The sequence below is a fragment of the Hyperoodon ampullatus genome, assembly GCF_949752795.1.
Source record: "Hyperoodon ampullatus genome assembly, chromosome: X".
NCBI classification, from domain to species: Eukaryota; Metazoa; Chordata; class Mammalia; order Artiodactyla; family Ziphiidae; genus Hyperoodon; species Hyperoodon ampullatus.
The window spans coordinates 112,207,398-112,232,181 of record NC_136913.1 but is presented as its reverse complement, the minus strand read 5'-3'; the positions used below and the strand labels follow the sequence as shown (position 1 = coordinate 112,232,181).

The window sequence follows — 24,784 nt, the reverse complement described above, 5'->3', positions numbered from 1 at the left end:
TCACCCCCACCTCCATTTCTTTCTCTTTCTGCATGCCAGAGAGGAAAAGGCCACGTAAGGACACAGCAAGAAGACAGCCATCTGCAAGTCAGGAAGAGAGCTCTCACCAGGAACCTAATCAAGCTGGTACCTTGATCTGGGACTTCTAGCCTCTAGAATTGTGAGAAAATAAATTTCTGTGTTTAAACGACCCAGTCTATGTATTTTGTTATGGCAGAGCGAGCAGACGAACGTATCAGAGTTACATGCACAACAAATTAAGCTGTTATCAGATAGGAGCAGACTTTGTAAGAGCGAAGAGATACCTTTTTTTATTTTAGAATATTTATTTATTTATTTATTTATTTTAGAATATTTATTTTAGAATATTTAGAATAACAGAGATCAAATTTCTACAGAGAAATATAATAACTAATGGGATATTTTTCAACCCGGAACAGAAGCACAGAGAGTAGAAGGTCAAAGGTATACTGAATAGCTCCAGGTAGTTAGATAGCCTGGTTTAGCTGATTCAGCTTAGCCAGCTTCCTTCCGCATTTAGAAGAGAAGTTAAGAAGCACATTCTTTTTTTTTTAACATATTCATATCACCTTTTGAAAATTAGTCTTCAGCTTACCTTCTATGCAAATGAATTCAGAGATTAGAAGCAAGATGTGATGAGAGGTGCCAGTAGGGTGAGGTTCCTTAATGGGAATTAAAGTCAATTTCTTGGAGTTTCCAGGGAAAGATACATCAGACTAGTGACCGTTTACCTTGGATGGCCAGAGATCTGGTAGACATTCTCAAGTTCAGATAAAAAAGGAGTATATCTTCATAAGAGAGGCTCAGTTTGGACAAGCGACATTTCTATTTTGTTTTGTTTGTTTTTTACTTGTGACATTCGGTTTTACAGTCACTGGGTAATGTGGAAATTTTCAGGAAATGAAGGTCTCAATAAAGCATTCTCTCATCCCAAGGGATTTGGTCTCTATCATCATTACATCCAAATTAAAACATGGCAGAGACTATTTATTCCTGGATAGAATGGTCTTCTCTTGTCATCTATAACACAGAGTGCTAAAAGCTCCTGGTCAATCAATTATATATCATATTAAAATGTAATTAAAATTTTGTCACTGCATTTTTTCAGACCTCTAAATGTTCTTAAAATTAGTGCTTTAGTGAGGTAGATGGACATTATAGTTTACTACAGACAATTTTCTTCTGCCTATTTCAGCACAATTCAAGGAAAATCACATCAACAAGGAACATATCTTTGCAAACATTAATTTCTTTTTAGTTTTTTCTCGGTGTGGGATTCAGTCTAACAGATTGTCTGAATATATATTTAATACTTCAGTTCTGAATATAAGAAATGGGATAATTTTGTATCCATTTGTAGCTGGGTAGAGGTTTGGCTTGAGATCCAAGTACTGTAGTTTTGTACAGTACATTGATATAGAAATTAATTAAAATTTCTGTATAGCTCATATATGCACATGGAGCAAAATTCCAAAGCTATAAAAGAGTGTACACTGAAAATTAGCTTTCTCTCCCACCCTTATATCCAAGTTCTCCAGTTTCCACCTCTGAAGGCAAGCACTGTTACCAGTCTCTTGTGTTTCCTTCTACAGATTGTCCACAGTGCGTTGATGGTGGAACAAGATCTTTCCCTTCCCTTGCTGGCACTTAGTACCTGGCAGCATGAAAATGCTGCTCTTTGAGGTGAAAACTAATGCTATAAGCAGTAGCAAGGAACAGTGACTGCCCTTGCTCCTTCTCACATCCTTCCTTGGAAACCATATACCCAAAGCAGATCATAAGACATTTGTCTAAACCACTTCTAACTGGACATAACACTAACACAGATTCATTTATCAGGAATACACAGCAACAGAAACACCTAACAGATCCATACATTAAATATTTACTTAGTTGTGTATGTGAAAAAGTAGATTCTTTTTCTAGTTGTTGAGCAGGAAGGGGTTCTGTTTTTACGCAGTATGGACTCAGTGAGCAATTGTTCACTCTTTTCCAAGGGGTTGGAGAAGGTTATATCAGAAAGGTGTTGTGTAAATAACAGAGGGGAGAAACCTTGGCCTCGAAGGTGCGGAAGAGGCATTCCAGCATGCGTTGTGGTCCGGGGGAAATCTTCAATTTGGAGTTTGGGATAAAAGAAAGAAGAGAGTGTTGAATGTTGATTTGTGAAGAGCCGAGGGGATGAATTGGACTGTCAGGAAGAGGCAGTGCAGTGAAAGTGAGGTAATATGGGATGAATGGCCATTTGCGTTTGTGTGTAGTGAAGTTTTGTATAAGGATCTATGGACAGAGGTCAGTCAGTCCCTCTATGCCTTCCATGTTCCTAGTACTTCCATCAGTCCAGAATTTTTCTCTAACAGAGGCACCAAAGAATGGATTGTAGGATAGTATGGTACTTTTCCTCCATTATGTTCTTCTCAGAGGTTAATTCTATTTACTCAACAGCCATAACTTTCCTTAGTAACTTGTTATGGATCTATCATCCACACATTTATGTAAAACAGTTTCTCAGTCTGACCACTCTTGACATTCTGGGTCGAATAATTGTTTTGTGAGGCACTCACTGTCTTGTGCATTGTAAGATATTTAGCAACGTCCCAGGCCTCGGCCCATTTGATGTCAGTAGCACTCCACCGCCAGTTGTGACAACCAAAAAATGTCCAGACATTGTCAATGTCCTCTGGTGCAAAATCGTCCCCAGGTGAACTTGCATAGTTTTCTGTTGTTGTTCTGTAAAACCCCCTTTTAAAAATGAACATTTATAAATGTTTATCAAAGTGATACATTCATGTGGCTAAAAATGAAATAGTGCCAAAGAGCTTCCTTACAATAAAAAGCAACTATCTCCTGCCCCACTCTTCCCCACCTGTGGTCCCATTCCCTGAGGGTTACCACTTTTAACTATTTCTGGTTTGAGTTTTTCTAATATTCCTGTAGTATCCATCAACCTGTTTATCCATTCACTCAAACCACGTATTTATTGAGCACTGTGTTAGTTTGCTAGGGCTGGCATAACAAAATACCACAGGTTGGGAGGCTTAAACAGCAGAAATTTATTCTCTCACAGTTGTGGAGCCTGGAGGTCCAGGATCAAGGTTCCAGAAAGCTTGGTTTCCTCTGAGGGCCATTTGGGAAGGATCCGTTCCAGGCCTCTCTCCTTGGCTTAAAAATGGCCACCCTCTTGCTGCCTCTTCACGTGATTGTTCCTCTCTGCATGTGCACCCCTGGTGTCTCTTCCTCTTCTTATAAGGATACCAGTCATCCTGGATTATGACCCCTTCCCAACGGCCTCATTTTAATTTAATCACGTCTTTAAAGACCTATTTCCAAATACTGTTACATTCTGAAATACTGGACGTTGAGACTTCAACATATACATTTTGGGAGCATGCAATTCAGCCCGTAACAAGCACCTACTGTGCGCTAGTCACTGTTCTCAGTTCTGGGGATAGAGCAGTGAACAAAACACAAAAATCCCTGCTCTTATTGAGTTTACATTCCGGTGGGGGAGAGCAACAATAAGCAAGATAAATAATTAAAATATATAGTATGTTAAAAGACAGTAAGTGTTACAGAGAAAAAGCAGAAAAAGGAGATAGGGAGTTCTTGGGGGCGGGGGCCTACAATTTCAAATAGTGTAGCCAGGGAAAATCTCTCTGAGAAGGGGAGATTCTGAGTAAGGACATGAAGGAGGTGATAGAGCAATCCATGCAAATATCTGGGGGAAAGAGTTTTCTAGGCAGACAGAACAGCTGGTGCAAAATGGTCCTGAGATAGAACATGTCCAGTTTGCTCAAGGAACAGCAAGGAGGCCACTGGGGCTGACACAGAGTGAGCAAGGGGGAGCAGCAGGAGATGCAGGGCTTGGGAGATGCTGAGGCAGATGACGGGCTGAGGTCTAGTAAGCCATTGTAATGACTTTGGCTTTCGTTCTGAATGAGATGGTGAATTAGAAACACCTTGTTTTTCCTTCCTGTGTTTCTCTACTCACACACAACTGCCATACTCACAGCACTTCTGACACCAGTTGTGTATGTGGGTTTCCCTAAAACAGGCAATACTCGGTGCCACCAGCTGGGAGTCCTACACTTTAACTCAATTCTGACACTTTCTACCTGGAGAGAGCGTCAGATTGCACAGGTTAAGGGCTCAGTCCCACAAGACTACTGCCTCCCCCGCAACTTCAGATGCCAATGGTGAGTTCAGGTTGTCACCTCTACTTCCGACTGATGGGCTGTAAACTGAGGTTCCTATGACCCCCTCCTTGGGTTCAATTAATTTGCTGGAGCAGCTCACAGAAATCAGGGAAACACTTATGTTTACCAGTTTATTATAAAAGGATATGATAGGGCTTCCCTGGTGGCGCAGTGGTTGAGAGTCCACCTGCCGATGCAGGGGACACGGGTTCATGCCCCGGTCCGGGAAGATCGATCCCACATGCCACGGAGCGGCTCGGCCCGTGAGCCATGGCCTCTGAGCCTGTGCATCTGGAGCCTGTGCTCCGCAACGGGAGAGGCCACAACAGTGAGAGGCCCGCGTACCACAAAAAAAAAAAAAAAGGATATGATAAAGGATACAGATGAACAGTCAGATGAAGAGATACATAGGATGAGGTCTGGGAGGGTCCTGAGCGCAGGAGCTTCTGCCCCCTCGGCGTTGGGGTGCATCACCCTCACAGTATATGGATGTGTTCACCAACCTGGAAGTTCTCTGAACTCAGACTTTTGGGAGCTTTATGGAGGCTTCATCACGTAAGCATGATTGATTATTAACTCCTTTTCCAGCCCTTCTCCTTTCTCAAGAGAATGGGGGTTGGGACCGAAAACTCCAAGCTACTAATCATGGCTCTGTCTTTCTGGTGACCAGCCTTCATCCAGGAGCCAGCCAGGAGCCCACCCAGCACTGCCTCATTAGAACAAAAGGCACTCCTATCACCCAGGAAATGACAAGGGTTTTAGGAGCTCTTTGCCAGGAACTGGGGGGCAGAGACCAATAAATTTTTTTTTCTATTATTTCACAGATGGGAAGCCATTGGGTGGCAAGGTCTGAGTTAACTTTTAAAAGAATCTCTCTAGCTGCTGTGTTAATAATAGATCAAAAGAGGGCAAGGGTGGAAGCAGAGAGACCAGTAAGGGGAGTGTTGTAATAATCCATTTTCTCTAAATGATATGTCCTTCCTTGGTTGACCAGGTCTAGACATTGTCCATCTAGTGACTTCCTGCTCTAATAAATGGAGATTTAGCTCACTTACACTGCAGCAACCACTTCTCTCTTCCTCCTAATACATCACTCCTTTTAGTTCCTCTATTTAATTCCATTCCCAACAGACAACCATTTTAATGTGTATCTTTTTGTTTGCATGTCTTTTTTGGTTATCTTCGTACCTTTATATAAGACACATAAATCTCTGTTTCTTGTTCCATCATCTATAGATCGAATCTCTTGAGTCTATACTTTCTAAAATTAGAATATTAGTGCCTCTACACATCCTTCCACCTCCCCTAACTTCATCTACCTTTCAATTTCTGTACCCTATGCTTCTTCATTGTTTGTTGACATTTACTTTATACTTTGTAATCATAATTAAGTTTCCAGTGATTGTCTCTAGGTTGGATTCCAAAGGTTAAAAACCAAAAAAGATAGTGTTTGTCTTATTACAGTTGTAGAGTTTTCAGTGTAAAGCCAAGAAATGGGCCTTGATTATATTTTCATGTTACAACTTCCATCAATTATTCTATATCACTCCATGTTCTAGTTGTCTTCATTATTGGAAGGTGGCATTTTTGAACAGTTTTGTATTTTCCTTGATTTTTTTTTAGCCTAGAACAAAACTTTATTTAAAATTTGACTTCCTATGTAGGTCCTTCCTTAACAATTATGATTCGTGATAAGTAGAATTTAATGAGTAAAATTATGGTTTTTAACATGTCAGACTTCAGATTTTTCAAATGCTGAATAGAACTTCCCAAATAAATAGAAGCTGTTTGTTTTCAGTCCCATCGAAAACTACCTTAATGATGAATTGTGTATGAATGTCTTTTTTGAGCTAAAAATGGAAAATAAAGTACCTCCAAATCATTAGGTAAAACTATAGAAGAAAAATGTTGTTGATTTGGAGTAGGAAAGGCCTTCTTAAATAAAAATTGCAAATATAAAGTAAAACATTGCAAATATAAAAAAAAACTTTAGCAAACTTGACTAAAACAAAATTTAAAACTTTTACACAAGGTATCTTAAAGATAAATGATAAAATAGGAGAAAAAAATGCAATATGTGTCAAACAGCTGATTCAAAATTTACAGCAAACTCCAATAAATCAGCAAAAATGACACCAAAAGGTAAAAAAAAAATTTTAAATGAGAAACAGATATACATAAGAAATTTTTAAAACAGGAAATAAAAATAGTCGAAAAACACATGAAAAGATGCTCTACCTCACCAATACCTGGAGCAATTAAAATGAGATACAATTTCTTAACCATCAGACTAGCAAACAGCAAGTATTGCTGCAGGGAGGAAATGCCTCTTTTGTCCGTTGCTGGCAGGTGAATACGCAGCAGGCTTTGTATTTTCCTTGAATTTTTGATTGCCTTTTTTTTTTTTTTTTTTTTTTTTGCTGTGGGTCGATTAAACATATGCTGTCTTTACCATATCTCTGCTATTTTTCAGCTTTCTCATTTTGTCTAGTGCTCAGAATAAATTCTATTTGTCTAGAAGCCCACTTCCTGTGTTAATTCTATCCAATTCTTCACATTTGATCCATGGACTTCTTGTACAGATTTTGTTTTTCTTGACGTTTCTTCATTGCCTCTTTTTGGATTATTTCTTGCATTCTGTGCCTTTATTGTATCCTCAGTTTTCCTAGCTCTTAAGCATACCATCTCTTTTGCCAACTTCGCTTTCTCCTGGATGCCTCTTTTTATGTTCTGTATGGTGTTTTTCTGGGCTGGTTGGTTCCAAAATCAGCCCTAGTTTTTGTGTGTTCAGTCAATACCGTTTCCTCCAATTTCTGTCTTCCAGACATTTGTGAAATGTACTGTCATCTAATGCCCCTCTTCTCTTCTTTGTTATGAGCTTATGCCTTTTTAATCCCTTTACTATAATTCTAATGGTGTCTTAGGAGAGAGTGGATATAAATGCATGTGGTCATTCTGCCATATTGAATGAGAGGTATACAGCCTTATAATAATTTTTAAAATCTTTCTAAGTCCTAAAATTAATAATACTCCTTGCAACTAATTCAGACATGAAAGAAGTGTATAAAGTAAAACTTAAAAGTTTGTTCATCAGTCTCACTCCTCAGAGGTAACCACTGTTCAGTAAATATCCTTCCAGACTTTTAAAATAAAATATACATACATAAAGTCATACACTTACACACACAAAATGGTTTTTTAAATTTTATAAAGTTTGGATTTTATAAAAGTTTAGATACTTGGTTTTTAAACTTAGTATATATTGGGCATACTTACATGTCAGCAGATAGATACTTAATTTTTTAATGTAAAATCTTTATTGAAATATATACACATACAGGAAGGTGATAGTCTACTGTTTCCTGTGTATACAGTTAAAGAACTTTGTGTTTGCTAACTTTTGCAATGACAAACAATGTTATAGTGAACATCTTTGTACATATATCTTTGAACATACGTGCTAGTATTTATCAATAGAAGTAGGATTGTTGGGTCAATGGTTATATAATGTAAAAATATTAAGAGATACTACTGAACAGCCTTACTGAAAGATTTTTCCAATTTCCTCTTCTATCAACAGTATTTGAGAGGGTACACCCTTCTGAGGCAAGCTCTCCTTAAAAGGTTGGAGACTCTGCTGTGCATGGTTGAGAATTGGACTCAATTGCCCTGTTTCATGTTTATCTTTAATGACTTCACATGAGCTGGTCTTTTCTTGCTTAGAATATTTGAAGTTCCTTAGAGCCTGGGATCATGTCATTTACTTCTTTGGTATTTCCCATAGTGCCTAGTACAGGCTGGGCAAACTGTGGGTGCTTGACACATACTTAACTGACCGATAAACCAGTTTATCGTTTTGGGCTACACAATCCCTTGAGGTCAGCTCCTGGAATGAGAAGGCTGGGCAGAGTGGGAGGCTAGGGCTGTGCTGGGTCAGTATCAGCTGCTCTCACTTTGACATCAAATTTAGACCATAATCTAGGAACCTAAACTGTGAGCACCTAGCACAATCCCTGGCTCAGAGGAGGTCCTTCATAAATGGTCTCTATTGATGTTATTATGACTCCTGTTTAGTGACAGGGTAGTCTTAGGACTAGTGTTGAGGGCTCTGACACAGCATCTAAAGTCATTCCTGGTGGAGTCAGAAATCCACAACCTAGAGACGAAATAAAATTCAGAACCAGTGAGAGCAGACAGGCATCAGAGGCAGAAGCAGAGGCTGGGTTTGAGCAATTTAGTTGCATTGTGATAGCACCTTCCCTGTCACCCCAGGCAGTTTTTATTGGACTTCTTTTTTTTTTTTTTTTTTGGTACACGGGCCTCTCACTGTTGTGGCCTCTCCGGTTGTGGAGCACAGGCTCCGGACGTGCAGGTTCAGCGGCCATGGCTCACGGGCCCAGACGCTCCGCAGCGTGTGGGATCTTCCCGGACCGGGGCACGAACCCGTGTCCCCTGCATTGGCAGGCGGACTCTCAACCACTGCACCACCAGGGAAGCCCTATTGGACTTTTTGTATGTTTGGCTTTCACACGGTGGCATCTTTATGATGCTTCTCAGTCTCTGACAGGAGCCAACAATCCCGGCACAGTGATGTGAACACAGAAGTTGTGTAATGAAAGAGATGCTGTTGATCTCTCACCTGTTGAAACAAATAATGTGGAGGCAATATTGAGGATTCACTTGAGGTGATGGTGCTACAGAACAGCCATTCTACTAGACCAAGATTACAGCCCAAACTTTTCCCAAGCAGCAGTAGGGTTCCCCGGGGACTGAGAAACTAAGTGGCCAGTCAGATAAGGATTAATTTCAGTGACGGATTTAGAGGGTGTGTAAACATGCGGCACATGGATGACAAGGGTTCGACAGAGTGAAGAATGGGTCTCCTTCTTCTTACCTTTCTCCCCCAAGTCAGCAGTGCAGGTCAAGGAGGGAGGTGGGAAACGGCAGTTACCACAGACGTGATTAGAACATACAACATTGATTGTGTTTCTCCTATATGTCAGACATTTAGCACACACACATTACCTCCAATCCCCTTTATCACTCTATGAAGTAGGCATTAGCTCTATTTTACAGATGAGGAAATTGGCTCAGAAAGGAGAACTTACTTGCTGTAGTTTACACAAGCTACTAAGTAGCAGAGCCAGGATTTGAACCTGGGTCCTTCTGGCTGTAAAGCTTTGGAGCTTTCTACTATGCACACCATCCTGTCTCTTCTGTGTCAGTGATAGCAGCCCAGGCCTCAGGGAAACAGCTGTTGATTAAGAACACTAGTTGGTCATGTGTGGACAGGATGTCCGTGGTTCTCTCCTTTGTTCATCAATTCATTCTACAAATATATGTTTATTTATAGCCAGAATGTAAGGAGAGGAGAGCAGGCCAGGTAGGTGAGGTGGGAAGGGACACCTGTGTGTGTAGGAGAGCAAGGGGGCATGGAAGGGCTGAGGCTAAAGTAAACAGAGAGAAAAAAAAGGGCCAACAAGAGTTGACCACAGGATGCGGACTAAGTTTTGGGGTCTGTTCTTGGATACAGTACTGAAGGGGTCTCTGGGTGTTTACAGAAGAGATGTCTGAAGCAACACTAACAGGCAAGCTACAACGCAGTGGCGGCACTCAGGATCTGAGGTTGTTCAGGCGGCACTTTGCACCTACACACCATGAACACACATTCACACAGGAACCATCAATATGGAGACAGGTGTTTTTAAACGAGCACACCAGAATATATGTGACCACACAGTGGAAGCCTAGACCTTTATTCCATGCTGTTTCGAGTGCTCACCATGTGACTGTAACTCCCTTTCAAAGAAGCCAACACCGATTTGGATGCATGAAGTCTAGAGATTTGTGGAAGAGCAAACAGAAAAAAGAAAGAGAAGAGAAAAGAAAAGAAAAAAACGATCTTAGTTTATAGTCACAGTGTAGTTGGGTGTGTGTATTAAGACTTTCGGGGGCTTCCCTGGTGGCGCAGTGGTTGAGAGTCCGCCTGCCGATGCAGAGGACATGGGTTCGTGCCCTGGTCTGGGAAGATCCCACATGCCGCGGAGCGGCTGGGCCCGTGAGCCATGGCCACTGAGCCTGCGCGTCCAGAGCCTGTGCTCCACAACGGGAGAGGCCACAACAGTGAGAGGCCCGCGTACCACACACACACAAAAAAAAGACTTTCGGGATTATATAAAACGATGTAATGACATAGAAGGAATTGGTATGGAATGTTAGTCCATATATACTTTCCTTATTTTTCTTTTAAAGGTGAGCACAAATAATAATAGATTGTAATAAAGCAAGCCTGACCTACACAGCCACTTAATCCCAGAGGGAATGTGACCCAGAGGAAGGAGGGGCAGAGCTCAGGAATGTGTTGCCGTGACACATTGATTCCAGGACACCCTGGGCTTCACCTGCACCTGAGATATGGACAAAGTATGTTTGGATGCTGTGGAGGTTTCTTTTTGTCCACTCCCCAGTCAGGAGGATGGCAGCTGGGGTGACTGTGCCACTCCTAAGGGCATCTGGTATACACAGGCTTGGGAATCCAGGGGCCTGATGGGGCTGAGGGACGTTCCTCTCCCTTCCATACCAAGTGTGTGCAATACCAGCAGCCTCCAGGATTTAAAGGGAACTGGAGGCCATGATACTGATCATAAGATTCATAAAGACTAAACCGATGATTATAATCAGCATGAGTGCTGGGGAACAATAGAACCTTTATAAAGACATACTTTCCCCTACAAATTTATTATAACACATCTCTCTCATAAGAGAATTACCTAGTGATTTTTTAATCCTTTAAAATTTTTGATTGAAGGGTGCCATGAATGTGTCAAATGTAACTATCATTAGGTAGCATTTTGCTTCATATCACGTGGGACCCAAATCCTGTAAAAGGAGAAATAGTTCTTGACCATGCACGTGGTCCTTCAACTAACACAAAAAACTGCTTTGGGAAGAGCGTTGGCAGTCTCTTTTGTATTCACTGCAAATACCTTCACCCTAGAGAAACTTTATTCAAGCTCAGGAAAATAGCTGACAATCTGTGCACTCTCCCTAATCTGTAACAGGTAAGGAAAGGCCACTTTTAGCCCTCTCATATTTCCCTTTATATTTGGAAGCCAAGAGCCATCCTAGTGGAAACAGACCTAGTGTCTTTTAAAGTCTGCTGTATAATATTGATACCCTGGTTCTCAACTGTTTTCCCCACTCCAATCTTGCTCTAAAGGATGCCGCTCACTCAGATCAGTAGCAGTGGCTCATCATGGTAATAACTGCCCTGCTGAAGAAGGTGACAGAAGGAAAGAATCAATGTGGTTGGTGGGTGGAGATTCTGCCTTGGATCCCCACTCCCCGCACTCCCCGCCACGCTCCCCGCCTCATTTTCACAAGCTCTTCAAATCTAATACGAATTTACAAGCATTTTGGGGCAATCTTTACTTCATTATCTACCTGAAAGAATTTACGACCTGTAAGTAGAGTTTCTCTAAACTCATCACTGTCAATTTTTTGTTTACGATACTGCAAAATTATTCTATTCTTGGGGACAGTTATCCCTTTCAAGTTCCTTTTTACATTCGTTTGTTTTGTTCTGAAAGCCTTAGAGATGCAGGCCAGGGTGACTGGGACAGAGGTGGGGTCCCTACCTAGAAAATAGGACTTGTGAGGCAGAGGACTTGTTTTTACGCCGGTCTAAAGAGTAAAATCCCGAGTCGCAGTTGATTTCATGCAAGTAGGGCTGGAGAGGCCCAGGGAGGACCTAGTTTGGGGTGAGCACCGGGATCTGTGAGCCAGTGTTGCTTCAGCGTCTCACGGTACGTGTGGGGGGGGGCAGATCCCCTGTCCCTCCTGGTCCCATTGGCACTACCCTTCACCCCAGTCTCTGCGGAACTATATTAATAGAAGGCAACACTTCACACATTGGCGCTCAGACACCAAAGGGAGTCTGGCAATGGCTTGGCAGGTGGGCAAGAAGCCGGGAGATGGGTGGGGGAGTGGGGCGGAGGCATCGTCGAGCGGCGTTTGGCTCAGCCAATGGTAGTTCGGGGCAGGGGTGGCAGAGGCGGAGGCACCGAGGCGGATCAGCCAATGGAGGGCGAGCAACTACTGGAACGACCTGGTGACGTGAGGAGCGTTCCATTCGCCCAGCGGTGGGCGGCTTCCACAGCTGGTTTAGGGCCCCGAACATTGGGGCCCCTTGTCAGGAGGAGGCAGCCTCCGGGCTGGGGAGAAGCCGCTGCCACCTCGGGCGGCCAACGCGGTCCCCTGGGACAGTGCACTTCCTGGCCTCGGTTCCCGGCCGAGTTCTGTCTCCGGGGTTCAGGTAACAAGGGGTGGGGGTGGGGGTCTCCGGGGTTCGGCCGCGTGGTAAGCTACAGCTCCCTCGGCTGCACCGGGACGCGCGGACCCTGGCTCTCCCTTCTTGGCTAGGCAACTGCCGAGCCCCTGGCCGGGGGTGACTACACGTGGCGGGGCGTGTGTGAGTGTGTACGAGCGTGCGGAGGTGGCGCTCGTCCCAACCTGCCCGGGGCGGTGGTCGGCGGCGTGGCGGAGGCAGGGCGGGCCTCCCGAGGCCGCGCCCGCCGCCCGCCTGGGACTCCGGCCTCGGGCCCCGTGCCGCTGGGCCGATCGCTGGTTCTTGACGGATTTTGATCTTTGTTCTCCCAGGCCCGGCTCCCCTTCCTGGTCTCTCTTCTCTCGCTGGGCCGGTTTATCAGGAGAAGATTGTTTTCCAGGTTAGTTTTACACAAAGGAAGTGTTCTCTGTACCTCTGGTGCCTCCTCCCCTTTCCCAAGCCTTCCACCTTCTCCTTTCCCTGCTCAGTTCCTCGTCTCTCTTGGGACCCTTACCCTCTCCAGCCCACGGATGATTTCGAGTTGGTTGTTTCTCATCAGTCAGTTGGACTGCAGGCTTCCGCCTCATTCTTGCCAGCGCGGGGCATGTGGTATCAGTAAATAGAGGCCACAGCACCACACCTGAGAGGAGGAGAAGGGTGGCAGTGGCGGAGAAAGGCTGGGCCTGGGGATTCAGGATGCTAAGTGGAGATGGTATTTCTGAAATGTCCCAGAAAGCACCTTTATGACTTTTCTTGACTGCTGCCATCCCCCCTCCCGCCCCTCCTCCCCCCAGCCATATCAGAACCTCTCCTGCTTAAGTCAGCCTTTCACCTACAGGTCTGTGATGTGGTTTCATTAAGATTCCCACCAATGTTAGGCTAGACCAGCAAGGTTGGTTCATTTCCCGGACTCAGGAAGTTAGGAGGGTTTGATTAGGGGAAATCTGTTTTAAGTAAATACAACCTGGGTTTGTGTACAGAGTGTCCACAACCTCCTAGCTCTGCCAGAGGATGACTTGTTCCCTGGTCTGATTCACATTTCAGTGGCTAATTGAAGAAAGAAGGCGAAGAAGTGGAGGAGGGGTGCGAATGGCTCCTTAAGGACAGAAACTCTACTATTATTTTTAGAGTCCTCTTTGTGATGATTATAGAAAAATATGGTATAGTGGAAAGTTCCCTGGACTGACAGTCAGCAGACCTGTTTTCTTGGCTTAGCTTCGTGGCTTTGTGACCCTGGAGAAGTCATCTCCCCTCTTCGGTCTTCACTTTACTCATTTCCAAAGCAAAGTAATTGGGCCTATCAACTACAAAATCCCTTCTAGTTCCAAGGTTCTATGATAATCACATCATCAGTATTATATTGGAAGAAAAGGGGTATATTTAAGAAGATATGCTAGCCCCCTTCTCTTTTTGAGAACCTTTAACCTTTTCTTCTTTTAGGGGACAAAAACAGATTGGAAATAAACTCTCCCATTTCTTCACCCCCATCCCTTCAAGCAGTGCTCATCTTTCTGCCTCTGGGAAAGGAAGATTGAACTGCATTTTCTTGTTCCTGTCTCATTTTGTGTGTGTGTGTGTGCTTTTTCTTAGGGCTAGAAATTGGACTTCTGATGATGTTTGACCCAGCGGCAGCAGTAGCAGGCAACGTGATTTCAAAGCTGGGCTCAGCTTTTGTTTCTTCCCTCTTGTAATCACAAAACCCATTTTGGACCAGGAATTCCAATCATGTCTGTGATGGTGGTGAGAAAGAAGGTGACACGGAAATGGGAGAAACTCCCAGGCAGGAACACCTTCTGTTGTGATGGCCGTGTGATGATGGCCCGGCAAAAGGGCATCTTCTATTTGACCCTCTTCCTCATCCTGGGGACGTGTACACTCTTCTTCGCCTTCGAGTGAGTTTCCATTGAGTAGAGTTGCCTGATTATGGTTACCTTGGGTCCAGGGGAAGAACCTTCTTTCTGGGGAGTTTGTGGCTAGTCCTTGGATGGCTGTCATTGTCCTCTTGGGCAATGTCTATAGATCATGCCAACTGAATTCATTGCTTTGAGCTTATAACAGAGTATGTGCCTCCTAAAAACACCAAGACCTTTGATACCAATTTTATAGCACTGACTTGGGGCCACCCCTGGAACACTTGGGAAATAAAAGAGTTTGTCTTTATTACTCACCTCCCCTTTTCAGTGGTCTCCTTAGGTGCTTAGTGACAGACTGCCTCTTCCCTACCCCTCCCGAGCCTAGGTGCACGCCCCGTGGTCATAACTCCACCCCATAATACTCACTTATTCTGTTTCTCTGGGTCTTATTTCCTTAGGGCTCAGCTCTCAGCTAGCTGTTAAATTGAAAAGCCAACTGAATTGGGAAACTGCAGATTGGTTCCAGCCTCAGCTGTGCCACAATCTAGCTGTGTGTGTGGCACATATGTGCTTATTAAATGTGACTTGCTCTTTCTTTCACTCAAAATCCCTCAACATAAACAACTCTCTATTCTATGTGTGCCTGATACCAGCCTTGGAGTTATTTTTTCTGTGATGTAATAGCTAGTACTAGAGCCACTGTTTGAAGTCTGTGTAGGTCACTGCTCGAGGGAGGTGGCCAGTTGGATTCTAGGGTACTGTGGCGTGACTCCTGGGTATGCTGAGAATGCTGTACACTCTAGGGCTGGGGGTAATGCGGATCGGTTTGGGATTACAGTATTATGAGGAAGGCCTTGAGGAGCCAAGAGGTGTGTTTGTGGACTGTGAACTACACCTAATATGAGCCTGCTACAGTTCCTGTGCTCCGGTGACCTGGAAATGGAGCTCCCATGAGGGGGTGTGGCCATGGGACAGAGGACGGGGCTTCTTGGCCAGACTTCGGGGGTAATTAAAATGAGCTCTGGTCTCTTGGGGCTCATTTTTGTCTTTGTTCTATAAGGGTTTCTGGCTTACCCAGTGTATCAAGAGTGATTTTTTTGGGGGCTGCTTTACCGGATTTATTGTTTTGTTTTGTTTGCGGTACGCGGGCCTCTCGCTGTTGTGGCCTCTCCCGTTGCGGAGCACAGGCTCCGGACGCGCAGGCCCAGTGGCCATGGCTCACGGGCCCAGCCGCTCCACGGCACGTGGGATCTTCCCAGACCGGGGCACGAACCCGCGTCCCCTGCATTGGCAGGCGGACTCTCAACCACTGCGCCACCAGGGAAGCCCTTTACTGGAATTTTTGATGGTTGCAGCTGGCTTGAGTAACAGCAGAGGAAGGAAGGGGATGTAGTTTATAACAGGGCTAGGAAAGTAAGGTCAGAGGACCTCTTTGTCAAAGGCACTTCTGTTGCTGCTATTGCTGCTGACTTTGTAAAGTATTTGGCAAAGTTAGACAGTTTGATGTTGACGTCTTAGCTGCTTTCCAGTCTGAGTTTCATGGCTGAGTGTGTGTGTGTGTGTGTGTGTCTACCTATGTGTGGTACAAGTGAGCGTGTGCAGGTGGGCAGGCATATGCATAACATTAAAAAAAATGTTTCCCCACTCCTCACCCTTCTCCAAGTTTTCTTTGCTTTATTCCCGCCTTGCTTCTTTTTGGAAGTGCAGAGATGAACTCTGCTTTCTATCATTCTCACTCCTTCCTCTGCTGAATCACTAGCTCTTTTTGCCACCCTCCCTACCCCACCCAGGGTTAAATTTTTGTGGTTGGAACCATTCAAAACAGAGATGAGATTTGTTTCTAGACCCTGAGTGAGCTGGTAATTCTGGGCCCAGGAAACCTCTGGTTTGACTGGCCAAGGGAACTTGAAATTTGGAGCTACTGGCATTTGGCCCTTTTTGTATCTGGGAGCCAGACAGAGTCTGATATGGATCTGTTCCACTTCGGCCCTGAAGGCCTCTGAAGAAAACTGCCTGTGGGATGAAGCTTGTAATTAGCCAAGTTACTGTTTGACAGAGGAAGGTTGGGTTTTCTACCAAGATGACTTTTTCCCCCAAGTTATTTCTTGTGCTTTGCCCTCAGATATGAAGGGTGAGGTTGTTTGTAAACTGCCCTGGGTTCCAGCTGTCTGTGGGGTAGAGTAAATATTTTTGAGGGTAGGGCTTGGGGGAGGGAGTAAGAAGGCCAGAGGGGAGAAGGAAGTAAACGTGTTAGCTGAGCAGTGGAATGGGGAAGTCTACATCTGACCAAAGGGGAGAGGACCCTGGCAATGAATCCTTTTTTTTTTACTGAGAATGATAGAATCTGTGTTTGTGAGCATGCATGCATCTGTCTGTCACATGCAGATACACAGGCACTTTAGGTGGCAGCTGCCTTGAGCCTAACCAATGACAGGCTGTACAGAGGACACCAGCATGCCTCTGAGGAATGAAATTTCTTTCTGGTCGACCTTTTTCTTTGGGGTCTGTAATTTACTACCAATCACGTGGTGGTGGATAGGTTTTGGGGGCAGAATATGGGCTCCTTCGCTAGTATGAGAACTTAGGGAGACCTCAAGAAATCAGCTGGGGGCTTCCCTGGTGGCGCAGTGGTTGAGAGTCCGCCTGCCGATGCAGGGGACACGGGTTCGTGCCCCGGTCCGGGAAGATCCCACATGCCACCGAGTGGCTGGGCCTGTGAGCCATGGCCGCTGAGCCTGTGCGTCTGGAGCCTGTGCTCCGCAACAGGAGAGGCCACAACAGTGAGAGGCCCGCGTACCGCAAAAAAAAAAAGAAAGAAATCAGCTGATCTAGCCCCCTGCCTTCAAGCAGTTGAGGGTGTCTGAACCACCAGTGACAAAGGGCTGTCTCTTTTCATCTTTAAATTGTCTAGGAGCGTAGACTATACATCCCCTGACTGCTACATTTTGGCCTTGAAGAAGAAAGTTCAGATCTTGAGGCACATCTGGACCTGCATTTTAGTAACAGCGTCCTGCTTGCAGCAGGTGCATAGGGACGAGTGCGAGGTGATTTATAACCACCCGTGGCACAGCCCTGGGTCAGCCAGATGGCTTGAGAAATCTGGTCAGGCGTGTGGGCGCCCCTGGATGAAAAACATGCAGTGTTAGTAGTGCCGGTGGACATCTTTTTATTTTTGGATTTTGCCTTTACACGTTTAGATTTCTCAAAGGAGGGACCTATAATTTTCAGTGGACAGACAGTAGGTTGAGTACGTAAAATGAACAAAGGTGGTCCATCCAGGAGCGAGTTAGCTCTGTATTGTTAGAAGTGTTTCTAAAGAAGCTGGGTAGCCATCTCTCAGGGCTGCTGTCACACAGTGGATTCCTGCCCAGGATGGGAAATTGGGCTAGATTATCACTAGGCTTCTTGCAACTCTGAGAGTCTGAAATTCTATATAACTCTTGTGTCTGTCTGGAAAATTCAAATACACACACAGAAAAGGAGGTTATAGAAGATTACCAGTAGGTAGCTGTATTTTAAATGTAATTGTATCTGTAGTAAAAATGTCTTTGAATTTTGAAGCAGAGTGTAAATTGTACAGTACTTAAAAAAAAGAATTTCCTTGCAAGTAGAGATTATCATACTAAGTGAAGTAAGTCAGAAAGCGAAAGATGAATACCATATGATATCACATATATATGGACTCTAAAATGTGACACAAATGAACCTATCTACGAAACAGAAACAGACTCAGGGACATAGAGAACAGACTTGTGGTTGCCGACAGGGGTGTGGTGGGGTGGGGAAGGGATGGAGTGGGAGGTTTGGGTGAGCAGATGTAAGCTTTTATATATAGAATGGATAAACAACAAGGTCCTACTGTACAGCACAGAGAACTATATTCAGTATCTTATGATAAACCATAATGGAAAAGAATATAAAAAAAGAATGTATATATAACTGAACCAGTTTGCTGTACACCAGAAATTAACACAACATTGTAAATCAACTATACTTCAAAAAATACTTTAGTAAAAAAAAAAAAAAGAACTTCCTAATGTATTCTTAGGATGAGGTATTTAGGAAGTGTGAGCTTTGAGCACGTGAACCGTTCTCAGTCCTTTCTGCCCAAACCCTGTCCAGCTTGTGTGATGAACACATAGCAAACAGCTTGGCCGGGAATGTCAGGACACTATAGCAGAATGACACTGACAACCTGTGAGCTGTCCAGCTACTGAAAGGCTATTGTGGTATTTAGTCAAATTCAACTTCCTCATAAAGCTTGGGGAAAGGACCAAGTGCACTGTGTTCTGGAAGTGGCTTCCTAGCTGTGTCTTTTAATGTTGTGACCAGATCACTAGTGGGGTCAAGGTCCTGAGACTTCTCTTGTGGCAAGAATGATTGTGTGACTCTTGACCCCTGAAGTAGAAGTAGTTTGCTGCTGTGATCAGTGCTTATGCCTCACTGTACTGTATCTAGAGGAAACTGTATCAAGGCACTAGCAAACCCTGTTGGACTGACCCTCCTGGGCGCTCCTGATGTACAGAGGAGTCGTTGAATTGGATGAACTGAAAAAAGTTTTGTAGCACTGCTTAGTAATTGTCCCACTTCTAGCCTATTCATATTCTACCTCTTTTTCAAGTCCCTTCTTGAGTCTTCCTTCCTTCATGAAATTTTTCTAGTAATTTCTGCATTCTCAGGACTAATTGTACATACCAGTCATTTAATACATAATTATATGACATTTTTTATATTTCTGAATTCTGTGGTGATTACACTTCGAGCTCTTTCAATGTCAGGGACCATCTTCTGTGTCTGTGTGGCCCCCACAGTGCCCTCTGCCAGGCCTTTCATAGAGTAGGTGATCAATAAATGTTGCTGAATTGATACATTCTGGATGCACTTAAAATGTAACAGTCTTGACTCACAGAATCATAGAGTGATAGAGCCGGAGGGGGCCTTGGAGACTATCCCTATCCTTTTGCAGGTGACGAAACCAAGTCTACAGAAATGGGGTTATTTCATCAAGATCGATTGGCCAGCCAGTGCCTTTATATGACACTACTTTTCATCTCATTGTTACCTTTTGAATACGGAATCGTGAAGACGTGCAGATTACTGAAGATGTGCATAGTGCTGAATGCTGGACAGGCATATTCTGGGGTCTTGCTAGCTAGTGTTTGTGTTACCTTAGTGGACTCCAGGTTATTTTGACCTCCCTAGCCCATGCTCCTAGAAAACGAAGGCATCTTTGTGGAAAACTGACAGCGTTCCAGCATGGCATTCTGGTAGCCTTGCAGGGACAAGGGAGCCCATGTCTAAGTGTGAACTTAGCAAGTAAGCTTTGTGTGTTACAAGAGATTATCACTGCTGTTGCTGCCCCTAGTCCCTGCTGCCGGGATGAGGACAGCTCGGAGAAAAATTAAGCAGTGTGTGCTCCCTACCATGTTACTCTGTGGGTGATGGTGATGAAAGGGACACCATGTCCCCATGGACAGGAGGAAGAGAAGAGGCAATCTGATAACAAACTTAGCAGGTTTGAGGAGACACAGGGCTAGGTAGACCAAAGCCAGACTCTGACATGGCAGAATATCTGTGCCTACAGTGACAAGGTCCAGGTTCCTGAATTCCTTAGGTGAGATTAGGAAGAGGAAAAAGTGACTTTATCAGGATCTCTAACCAAGAGAGTATTCTCTGGAGAGCTGCTCTGTGGAGGTTCAGTCTTGTGCTTATCCCGCCCAAGATTCGGTCTGTGACTTGGCCAACCAAAGACAGTTTTAGAAAGGCATAGGTGCCTCTTTGATATCAATCTGTTAACAGTACTTAGCTAAACTCAACTTCCTGATAAAGCATGTCCCCTGGAGAAGGATTGGGTCATGTCTCCTGAACAGTGTGCTTTCTGTTAACAATTATTTACGGTTCTGTCATTCAGAATTCATCTGTATATTTTCAGTCTCTACTACCTTTTGTGGTAATGAGTTTCACACTGTCAGTCTCCACTGAATGCGTCTCCCATCTTTTTTTTTTTTTTTTTTTTTTTTTGCGGTACGTGGGCCTCTCACTGTTGTGGCCTCTCCCGTAGCAGAGCACAGGCTCTGGACACGCAGGCTCAGCGGCCACGGCTCACGGGCCCAGCTGCTCCGCGGCATGTGGGATCTTCCCGGACCCGGGCACGAACCCATGTCCCCTGCATCGGCAGGTGGACTCTCAACCACTGTGCCACCAGGGAAGCCTGTGTCTCCCATCTTTTGGGAATGAGTCTTAATTGAGTATAGTGATCGTCTATTTTAGGAAAAGTGAGCACAAAGAACAGGGATGTCCCTAGCATGCCTACATCAGTTGAGATATTTATTGAGGGAGAGGAGTCCTAAATCCTACTCCTCAGAGATGCCAGAGGTGGTATTGTGTTTAAGAACAAAAAAGGCATCTTATGCCTCTTGCAATAACAAGAGGCTAGTGAATTCTGGGTAATGCGGGAGATGTGTCTGGAATGGAGCAAGGAGGAGGCAAGAACCTTATGGTAATGATTAGATAAGGCCAGTTCAAGGAGGGCCTTGGAATACTGGCCTGAGGAGTGGGGGGCTTAATATAATAGGCAGCAGGGAATTATTCTAAGTTCTTGATCAGGAGGATATTATAATTGAAATTTGTTATATTTGTTATAATTGAAATGGGAAATTTATTATTATAACTGAAATTTGGCAACTACTTAGCAGGTTTGCCTGGATAGAGATTTTGGCCTTCCTCAGTGAGAGGATGGCTCATTGCCTCACAATTGAAAAGGTCCCTGTTTGGTTAATTTTCCCCATTGCTCCTGGAGCAAAACAGGGTTATGCATTTTCCTTTGACCTTCACATAGCAGTAAATCTGGAGGCTGATATTAAATTATGATTTTAGTGTCCAAGGAAACTTTTTCCCTCGTAGCAGACTCTGTGTCATCAGAAGAATGTTGAACCAGTCTTATGGGTGGTTGCACATGTTTACTGTGCTCTAGAGGTAGGTCATATGTAAAAGGACAGACAGCCGTCCATATCAGGGAGGACTTATAGCAAAGGCTTATTTCTATTATCTGGGATCAAGGGCCATTATGGGGCTCTAACCCTTGGGCCATTCCTGCCGTTCCAAGCACAGCTCTTCCTTAAAGCCAACCTTAATGGCGGCTATGGGAGCAGTTTCAAGCAGCCATCAGCTTCCCAAGAGAGCTCTTCTCTGACCACTTACAGTCCTTAGAGTCTGACTCACCATGTGAACACTTGATTATTGGTCTTATCTTATTTAGCTGTTTCATATGTTAGTTATGTTTTCCTCAACAAAATTAACTCCCATTTCTCTTGTTCTTCATTTGTTGACCCATAAATACTTGTTGGCTGATTGATTGCATTGATAAAAGGACAACAACAAAAAACATAGCAAGAAAGCTATTAGGGAGACTTAGAAGCAGAGTATAGAACACTAGTCCACCCTGCCAGTCTGTGAGGCAGCCCTGCCATGGAATCTGTCTGGTTTCTTACCAGCTCCCCTCATGAATCTCTTTTGAGTTTTTTTGTGTGAATTGAAGTCTGTGTCACTATCATTGTCCCTCCAATGAACGCTAGTGTGCTAGGGATGGGGGATGGGACATGACACACCAGCTCAGCCTGGCACTGCTGGTTACTGCTGGTCAGTACCACCATGTGGGAGTCCTGTCGTCTAGTCCAGCTATGGAGGCCTGAGGCCAATCAAGAGGTTGGTAGAGGATGGCTTAAAATGATGATGTCTCTTCAGGTGGCAGAAATGAAGACTTAGTGGGCACATGGTTGCATTTATAAGATTCACAAGGGAGAAAAGCAACTTCTAACCCCCTGGTACCCTGAAGACAAAGGAGAGTTCTGTGTCAAGAAGTGTCTGGATATCATTATTCGTATCGATATAGATGGAAAGTACTACGGGGTTTCAAAAACAGCTTATATTTGTGGATGACAGATCCAGTGTTTCACTAGGACAAATTAGTGATGTTTGAGGATACTCCTGACTTTTGAGGTCAATACTGGGCATTACGCCCAAATCTTCACATAGCTCATTCCTATACAAGACAGATCTCTAGCTTACTGCAATTATGGGACTGACCTAGGTGGGTATTAAAGACAGACAGATGGGTTGTAGTTCACAGTGGTCTTAGCCGCTGGCTCTCTTATTTCTTCTTATTCGGGGTAGAAAGGCCTGCTGGTCCCACTTTTGCCTTGCCAGCCACACCCACTCACTAGTGACAACTGGCTGCCAGGATCCTTGTCTCTGGAGAACAATACAATGGGCCTGTTGTGTACTTGTTGACATACAGAGTGGATTGTTTTAGCAGGTGCAGATGATAGTCTGTGTGGAGATTACAGAGACCTTTATCCTTAATGGCATAGTGTAATTGAAATCTAAGTTGTCCTTTGTCTGGTCAACAAGCAGGTGTTGAAATGGGACTTAGTTAAGCTTGGTCCTTCTGTGCATGGGGGCGACATTAGTATGTGTGTGTGGGGTGTGTGTGTGTGGGTGTGTGTGTGTTCTACCTTCTCTGTATCTTTTCCCTCTAATAAAACAGTTTAAACTCCCTTAGGTGGCCAATCAGATGGCTCTGATCTTTCTAAGAGTTTTCGTTGGAGACTATACACCCAGGGCAGTTTGAATCCTGGAGACGTCACTTCTTTGTTTTCAGGAGTGATTTTAGAGATGGGCAGTGACGAGAAAGGTGGCTGTTTTCTGTCAGCGTGGTAATTTCATTTTGCTTGTTTGTGAAATGGAGCCTCATGATTCTCCTGTGTCCTTTTGGGTCCCTGATAAGTGGAGGTGACTTTTCTGAATTCACTTCTTAATTACTGTACCAGTGAAGGGGAACACTGGAAAAGAGGGTAATCCACAAGCGAGTGAAATGCAAGGACCTTCATTACCCTGAACTCAGTTAGCCAGATCCCACCCTTGGCTTTTAGGAGAAGGAAAAAAATCTTACAAAAGCAAGCTAAGACCAAGGATCTTATTAAAAAACAAACGAGCAGGCAAGAAAACAAAAAGCCACAGAAATCATTTTGCAAGTTCACTCCGTATGTTCACCTTCATGGCAAACTGCTCAGTACAGTTGGTTTGCACTCCCCATGCCGTCGTGTGTGTGGCACGGAGGCAGGGGGAGGATCTCATGGGGATTGTTCCAAACCTGCAGCGAAGGTACAACCCAGGGTTGTGGACAGCAGCTTGCTTAATCCCTGTGCAGATGAAATAAGCCTTTTTCCTTAGCTTACTTTCTTCCCTCTGCCTCTGGTCCTTGCTCATCCACTTATAGTCTGCCTCCAAGAGGAGATGTCTATGTTGAAGGAGGAAATATGCCTCAGGAGGAAGAGAGTAAAAATAGGTCAGTGGTAACTCCAATCACGTATGCCCATTTATTTGGTTTGATACTCAGTTCAACTCGAGAAGTGTTTGTTGATAGCCTCTTTGTTCTCATACTTGTATTAGGCTCTGGGAGATAGAGAACCATGATGATAATGTTAATAACTGACATTTACTTAGCATTTACTGTGTGTCAAGGGCAGTTCTAAGCACTTTATTTCGAGTCGTGCATTTGAACCACACAACCACCCTATACTGTCATTATCATCCTCATTTCACAGATAAGGAGACTGAAGTTAACTCAGTTACCCAGCTAGGAGCTGGTAGAGCCAGAATTCAAACCCAGGCATTCCCACTCCTAAAAGTCAAGGTTCTTGCTCTTATGAAGTTCAGTTGGGGGAGATGAGGTCAACATAGTGAAAAACAGTGCAGTTTAGGATAGGCCTTTGGAAGAGCCAAGACCTCGCTAAATCCCAGATTCTTCAGCTATTATAGATGTAGTGTGAGAAGTGGATGCTGTAATGTGCCTAAAGAGCTTAGTGCATATGGTGTGTGCTCAATAAATTGTGGCTGCGATGATGACAGTGATGACATTGATGGCTTTGGATCTGAAAGACGAGTAGAGGTGGGATATCCAGAGAGAAAGAGGAATGGCCTTCCAGGTGAATTATGGAAAGAGGGGAACAAACATGATGTTGAGAAGGGGTGCTAAGGAGATACATTTTTCTTATTCCCTTGATTATGGTCACTAGTCACCTATTGGCTCAGCTCTTTGAGGAAGGAAGAGGAGTGAGTGGATGTTGCAGAGTCAGTCAGCAGCCCTGAAGCTTTTCACTGGCCTTCAAGCACGCTGGACATACCGTCTGTCTGACACTGGGACTCTGCTTCATGACTGGTCCTCATCTTTTCTTCCCCCTCCTTGAGCTCAGGCCTAACGCCAGATGAGTGGGTATGAAAAGCTCTAGACATTCCCAGAGTGAGAGCAACCTATGGCGCTTACAATCCAGGTTCAGTTGGGTCCCTGATCTGAACAGGTATGAGCCTTTGCTGAGGTACAGAGGAAATGT

At 44.3% G+C, this 24,784-nt stretch overlaps 1 protein-coding gene across 1 annotated transcript in view; it reads left to right on the top strand.

Annotated features, from left to right (window-relative positions):
* Window positions 1-14,147: 14,147 nt before the first annotated feature.
* Window positions 14,148-24,784, top strand: part of ZDHHC9 (zDHHC palmitoyltransferase 9) — a gene marked incomplete at its 3' end in the record, with an annotated part of 30,973 nt that continues 20,336 nt past the window's right edge. The window contains 1 exon segment of the mRNA XM_079726961.1: window positions 14,148-14,432. Within this exon segment, the coding sequence (XP_079583087.1) occupies window positions 14,266-14,432 (167 nt within the window). The 5' untranslated portion in view covers window positions 14,148-14,265.